General features: G+C 45.7%; 1 protein-coding gene across 3 annotated transcripts in view; it reads right to left on the bottom strand.

The window, feature by feature from the left end:
• Positions 1 to 7,500, bottom strand: part of LOC143290880 (uncharacterized) — a 23,745-nt gene that overhangs the window by 1,122 nt on the left and 15,123 nt on the right. For 2 of the 3 annotated variants that reach the window (XM_076600420.1, XM_076600419.1), the window contains exons 2-5: positions 5,982 to 6,644; positions 4,254 to 4,341; positions 2,667 to 2,860; positions 1 to 1,224 (exon numbers count right to left, since the gene is read on the bottom strand). The exon at positions 1 to 1,224 is cut by the window's left edge and continues 1,122 nt beyond it. In XM_076600420.1, the coding sequence (XP_076456535.1) occupies positions 935 to 1,224; positions 2,667 to 2,860; positions 4,254 to 4,341; positions 5,982 to 6,318 (909 nt within the window). In that variant the 5' untranslated portion in view covers positions 6,319 to 6,644 and the 3' untranslated portion in view covers positions 1 to 934. The remainder of the gene's footprint in view (positions 1,225 to 2,666; positions 2,861 to 4,253; positions 4,342 to 5,981; positions 6,645 to 7,500) is intronic. The other variant, XM_076600421.1, reaches the window with a different exon arrangement.

A 7,500-nucleotide genomic window follows, 5' to 3' on the forward strand; every position in this document is an offset into this window, starting at 1 on the left:
CATCGCAACCCCCCAAAACAACGTCTCTTTTGGAAACAAAAACGTCCATCATAAAAACCAACCATTGATTCATCGTCACAACGCAAACAACTATATCATCAACGGAAAACGAAAACTAACCCATCAATAAAACCAACCAATTGTCAGCACTCTGCAATCATCAGCAAAGCACTGGAACTCTGACAAGTCTGCAAAACCAACCACCAATCCAACCAAGCAGCCAAGCTTCCTTTCACTCCATATAACAATTCAGAAGTCTTGTTCACGGAAAACGACATCTAACCCCGCCAAGAAAACTCTCCACCTCCTTCCCCACCCCCACCCCTTTTACATATCGTTGGCGCTGTTTATGGAATCATTGCTGAACATCAGAAGAAGAAAAAAATTCAATTTTTTTTTTAATCGAAATTTAAAAAGACTAAGTAAATTTTCGTGAATTCTTTTTGAGTCGTTCATATTTGACACCACTGTATCAATGGATGCATTGATGACGATTGAATATCAATGAAGCCGTTCTACCTACTGAATATATATATATATATATATATATATATATATATCATGGAATAATTATGATCTGTTCATTTTTCTTGTTTGTTTGTTTTTCACTTGTTTACGATTTTCTTTTCTTATCTTTACCTAAATGGTTGGATGTAAAAAAAAAAAAAAAAAAAAAAAAAAAAAAAAACTTCTTAAGTGTTCACCAGGTCTGTGGGTTGTGTGTCAAAGCCTGGGTCTTTGCAAATGGTTTTAGATTTCCACTAGGCCTTAAGGGGAAATTTAAAACACACACACACAAATATATAAACGAAAAACAAACAAACGCTGCTCATTTCATTATTATGCTCACTCCACAACTGGCTTTTTTGAAATAAAATTAAATTAATTTCGTTTCGTTTTGTTTCCATTCACTTAAAAAAAAAAAAAATATTTTTTACATAACGCGACACTTCCCCTCCGTCTTGGCCGCTCTGACGTTGTCCGGCCGCAGTCCTGACCAGAGGCCCAGGTTCCGACACTCACTGACGATGAAGTCATCCACAGCAGTGCCATAGAACACCTCCGCGTGATGCTCGTGGTGCTGCTGGGCGCTCGGCCTGGTCACGTGCACGGGGGCAGTGGCCTTGAACTCTGCACTCTCCACGTCCGCTTGAACCGCTCGCCAGTCCAGCGGACCACCCAGGTAGTTGCGCGTGGCCAGTTCCAGGTTGACTGCTGGAAGAGCTGAAGAAGACAGGAGACAGAAGACAGGAATACTTCAGTTTCTCAACAAGGAGAGAAATTCGTGTGTGGTGCATGCATGCTACGTAAAACAATACACGATAATCACACTAACTCAGTATGAACGTTCACACAAAAGGCATGAAATGCTCACGAAGTTGATGTGAACCTTTCGTACAATAATTACAATAATCACACACATGTAATGATAACATACTTTCACAGTCATTCAGTATAAATACGTTCAGAACGTGAAAAGCTTACATGCGAAGTTATTGTTAATTAATCTCATACAATAATCACAAATCCACAATGCGGTGAGCATAGTGAAAAAACAGATGAAATCATACTATGATTAAAACAACGACTTACATCATTAAAACCAGCTGTTATTCAACAGTATTTAAAATCAATACAACAAAACATAATTCACATAACCTTGCATGCGCTCGCGCGGACACACACACACGCACACACACACACACATACACACACATGTGTGTATATATATATACACACACATCTATCTGTATATATATACACACACACACACCCGCCCTCTCCACGCACCCACCCCTCTGTCCAAGGAGGAACTGGAAGGCGGGGATGACACGACTGGAGGTCCAGGACACACACACACACACACACACACACACACACACACACACACACACACACACACACACACACACACACACACACACACACACACACACACACACACACACACACACACACCCCTCTGTCCAAGGAGGAACTGGAAGGCGGGGATGACACGACTGGAGGTCCAGGACACACACACACACACACACACACACACACACACACACACACATACACACCCGCCCTCTCCACACACCCACCTCTCTGTCCAAGGAGGAACTGGAAGGCGGGGATGACACGACTGGAGGTCCAGGACACACACACACACACACACACACACACACCCGCCCTCTCCACACACCCACCCCTCTGTCCAAGGAGGAACTGGAAGGCGGGGATGACACGACTGGAGGTCCAGGACACACACACACACACACACACACACACACACACACACACACACACACACACACCCGCCCTCTCCACACACCCACCCCTCTGTCCAAGGAGGAACTGGAAGGCGGGGATGACACGACTGGAGGTCCAGGACACACACACACACACACACACACACACACACACACACACCCGCCCTCTCCACACACCCACCCCTCTGTCCAAGGAGGAACTGGAAGGCGGGGATGACACGACTGGAGGTCCAGGACACACACACACACACACACACACACACACACACACACACACACCCGCCCTCTCCACACACCCACCCCTCTGTCCAAGGAGGAACTGGAAGGCGGGGATGACACGACTGGAGGTCCAGGACACACACACACACACACACACACACACACACACACACACACACACACACACGCACCCACCCCTCTGTCCAAGGAGGAACTGGAAGGCGGGGATGACGGACTGGGGGTCCAGGATGTGCAGCTTGACGAAGAGGGCGTTCATGTCCTGGTTGTAGTCCTCTTCCGTGTACTGACCACGGACAATCCTGTGGTGCACGTGCTGGGCCCAGCCTGGCTCTTGGAGCTGCTGAACCAACCTCTCCGCCCAGATGTGGCTGAGGGACGGTGATGATGATGATAATAATGATGATGATGATGACATGGATACTTATACAGCGCCTAACCTCGATCGGAGACCAAGCTCTAAAGCGCTTTACAAATTCGGAGTCATTTGCACAACAGGCTGCCTACCTGGGTAGAGCCGACATACGGCTGCCACTGGGCGCTCATCATTCGTTTCCTGTGTCATTCAATCAGATTTCAGGGTCGCACACATACAACCTCATAAGGCATGTAAATTTTTTTTCGTGTGTAACCGTTTTGTTTATTTCCCCCAACCATGTAGGCAGTCGGGCTCCGTTTTCGGGGGTATGCATGCTGGGTATATTCTTGTTTCCATAACTCACCGAACGTTGACATGGATGACAGGATCTTTAACGTGCGTATTTGATCTTCTGCGTGGATATACACACGAAGAGGGTTTAGACACAAGCAAATTTGCACATAATTATGTTGACCTGGGAGATCGGAAAAATCTGCACCCTTTACCCACCAGGCGCCGTTACCGAGATTCCAAACAGGGACCCTCAGATTGAAAGTCCAACGCTTTAACCACTCGACTATTGCGCCCGTGGTGGGGAGTGAGGGGAGGATGGGGGCGGGGGAATGGGGGATGCGGTGGGGGAGGGGGTGGGGGACGGAGAGGGAGGGAGGGTGGGGGCATGAATATCATGATGATAGTAACGATAAAGATGATAATGATGACGATGATGATGACCATGATGACAATGACGACAACAACACCGCCGCCACCACCACCACCACCACCACCACCAGCATCATCATCATCAACAACAATAATGATAACAACAATAACAAGAAGAAGAAGGAGGAGGAGGAGGAAGAAGGAGGGAGAAGAAGAAGAAGAATGATGATGATGGTTATAAATAACCAATCAATCAAACATTATTTTTAATCAGTCAATCGACCAAACAATCCATAATCATTCCTAGTTACCAGATTAGTTCATCTTCAATCAATCAACCAAAATGATCAGTCAACTAATTGTATTTATATATTGATTAATAATTGCGCAGGACGAAGAACAGAGGGAGGAGGAGGAGAAGAACAAGAACAAGAAGCGATCAATCAATCATTATTTCTGATTAATCGATTCACTGCTTTATTCTTAATCAATACACCCACCAATCGATGATTATTCTTTATTACGCAATATTGGTTAATCCTCATTCAATAAAATGATCGTTCAGATAACTAATCATTAATTTATTGATGGATTGACCACCAATCAATCACAGGGTCAACCACTCAGAACGAACACAACATGACACTCACCGATCAGTTAATTAATCACTGATTAATTGATTTGATTGACCAGCAATCAGTCACTGAGTCAACCAAACAGAACGAAGACAACATGACACTCACCCCTCATCTCCCATAAAGTCCTGTAAAGACAGACCGGATTCAGGGTCCTTCACCACTTCCGGATACACCAAGGTGTACATCTGAAACCCTGTGTACAACATGGAAACCCTGTATACAACATGGAAACCCTGTGTATAACATTGATTGACTGATATGGATACTTATAACAGCACCTATCATCGGTCGGAGACCAAACTCTAAGCTCTTTACAAACACAGGGTCCTCTACACAACAGGCTGCCTACCTGAGCAGAGCCGACTGACGGCTGCCACTGGGCGCTCATCATTCGTTTCCTGTGTCATTCAATCAGATTTCAGGCACGCACACATGCACACTCAGACAGACATGTAATATTGTACGTGTATGACCGTTTTGTTTATTTACCCCGCCATGTAAGCAGCCATTTTCGGGGGTGTACATGCTGGGTATGTTCTTGTTTCCATAACCCACCGAACGTTGACATGGATTACTGGATCTTGAACGTGCGAATTTGATTTTCTGCGTGCGTATACACACGAAGGGGGTTCAGGTACTAGCAGATCTGCACATATGTTAACCTGGGAGAAAGGAAAAATCTTCACCCTTTACCCACCCACCAAGCGTAGTCACCGAGATTTGAACCCGAGACCCTCAGATAGGAAACCCTGTATTATAACAAGGAAACCCTGTGTACAACATGGAACCCTGTGTACAATACGGAAGCCGGTGTACAACATGGAAACCTTGTGTACAACATGAAAACCCTGTGTACAAAATAGGAACCCTGTGTACAGCATGGAAACCCTATGCACAGTATGGAAACCCTGTGTACAACATGGGAACCCTGTGTACAACATGGAAACCCGGTGTACAACATTTAAACCCTGTGTACAGTATGGAAACCCTGTGTACAACATGGGAACCCTATGTACAGTATGGAAACCCTATGTACAGTATGGAAACCCTGTATACAACATGGAAACCCTGTGTACAAATGGGAACCCTATGTACAGTATGGAAACCCTGTGTACAACATGGAAACCCTGTGTACAGTATGGGAACCCTGTGTACAGTATGAAAACCCTCTTAGTCTTTACAACAATGAAACCCTACGTACAACACGGAAACCCTGTATACAACATGGGAACCCTGTGTATAATATGAAAACCCGGTGAACAACATGGAAACCCTGTGAACAGTATGGAAACCCTCTTTATAACAAGGAACCCTGTGTACAGCATGGGAACCCTGTGCGAAATATGGGAACCCTGTGTACAGCATGGGAACCCTGTGTACAACATGGGAACCCTGTGTACAACATGAAAACGCAACACGAATACCATGTGTACAGCACGGATACCCGTGTACATACAAAGACAGATCTGTGTGTGTGTGCGTGCGTGTGTGTGTGCGTGCGTGGGTGCGTGCGTACGCGCACGCGTGTGTGTATGTGTGCGCGCGGGGGGTGGTTATGACATGAAGCCTCAGTGAAAGCCCCCCACCTTCCTCCTCCTCCCTCCCTCCACCTCCACCTCCCGGACCCCGAACACACTCCCAGCCCCCACCTTTAAAAAAAAGAAGAAAAAAAAAAAAAAGCACCAGCACTGATCCCCCCACCCCCACCCCCCTGGCCCCCAACACACTCTCCACTACACCCCCCTCCCAACCAACCCCCCCGCACCCCTCCAAAAATAACACAACTAACCCCAAAACCCCCCAGTACTTACTAACTAACCAAACCCAACCTACCCAGCTTTTTCCACTGCAGGCTGCCATAGATGTCCCTCAGCGCGTCGTCCACGGCTCCCTTGTTGATGGCGGTGTGGAACCCGAACTCGTCCTTGACATTGGCGATGGCCTGGGCGGTGAAGGCCACGGCCAGGGGCTCCATGGGGAAGGTCCTGAGGTCCAGCCTCTCCTGCAGGGGGCTGGGCAGTGCCGAGGGGAAAAAGACGCTGTGCACGCGCACGTCTGTCCTGATGCACGTGAGCAGCAGGTCACGTGACGCCTGCGTCACCACGTCCCGCCCTTCCTCGGAGAAGGGCGTCAGCGATTGGAGGATCTCCAAGGTTCGCGGGTCGATCATTGTTACTGCTGTTTCGATTGGCTCTTGACCGTCTTTCTTCCGTCTGGTTTTTGGTTTTTGTGGTGTTGTTTTGTGTTGAGACTGGGCTGTGCTTGGGGACAGCTGGAACGACTGGCTTAGGGGCGGGGTGCCTGGAGAACTCTCGTTGACGGCTTTTTTAAATTTTTTTTTAATTTTTAAGTCCAAGACCGTGACGGGACCACAAGCGTAGACAGATAGATAGACTGTGTTGGTGTTGGTGCTGGTGTTGGTGTTGGCGCGGCAATTTGTCGCTTGATGGTAGTGTTTTTTTTGTTTGTTTTTTTGTTTTGCTTTGTTCTTAGGTCCTGAAATATAGAATCGAATGCGTTAACGAAACGAATAAATGATTAAATACAATAATTAGCAAACGAATACGTAAATAGAAACACACACACACACACACACACACACACACACACACACACACACACACACACACACACACTGACTTAAGGCATGAACGAATGAACTGATGCAGGATCAGATGAAGGAAAGAAGGGAGGAATGGAGAAAGGAAGAAAGGAAGGAGCAAATGAAAGAATGAATGAAGGAACGTCAGATCGACAGATGAACAACTAACGAGAAACGGCTGTCACATATCTGCTATACAGCGGCTCGGATGTTTCTGTGAATAAGGTTTGTTTCAAACACAAATGGCTGTCACATAACCAATATAACCATAACGACTGTTACATAAACAACATAACCATAATGACTGTTACACAACCAGCCAACATAATCATAATGACTGTTACATAACCAACCAACATAACAATAATAACTGTTACATAACCAACATAAACACTGTTACATAACAAACATGACCATGATGACTGTTACATAACCAACATAACCATAATGACTGCTACATAACCAACATAACCATAACGACTGTTACATAACCAACATAAACACTGTTGCATAACCAGCATAACCATAACGACTGTTACATAACCAACATAACCACTGTTACCTAACCAACATAACCATAATGACTGTTACATAACCAACATAAACACTGTTGCATAACCAACATAACCATAATGACTGTTACATAACCAACATAACCATAACGACTGTTACATAACCAACATAACCATAATAACTATTACATAACCAACATAACCACTGTTACATAACCAACATGACCATAATGACTGT

This window comes from Babylonia areolata, chromosome 16 (assembly GCF_041734735.1).
Source record: "Babylonia areolata isolate BAREFJ2019XMU chromosome 16, ASM4173473v1, whole genome shotgun sequence".
Lineage (NCBI taxonomy): Eukaryota > Metazoa > Mollusca > Gastropoda > Neogastropoda > Buccinidae > Babylonia > Babylonia areolata.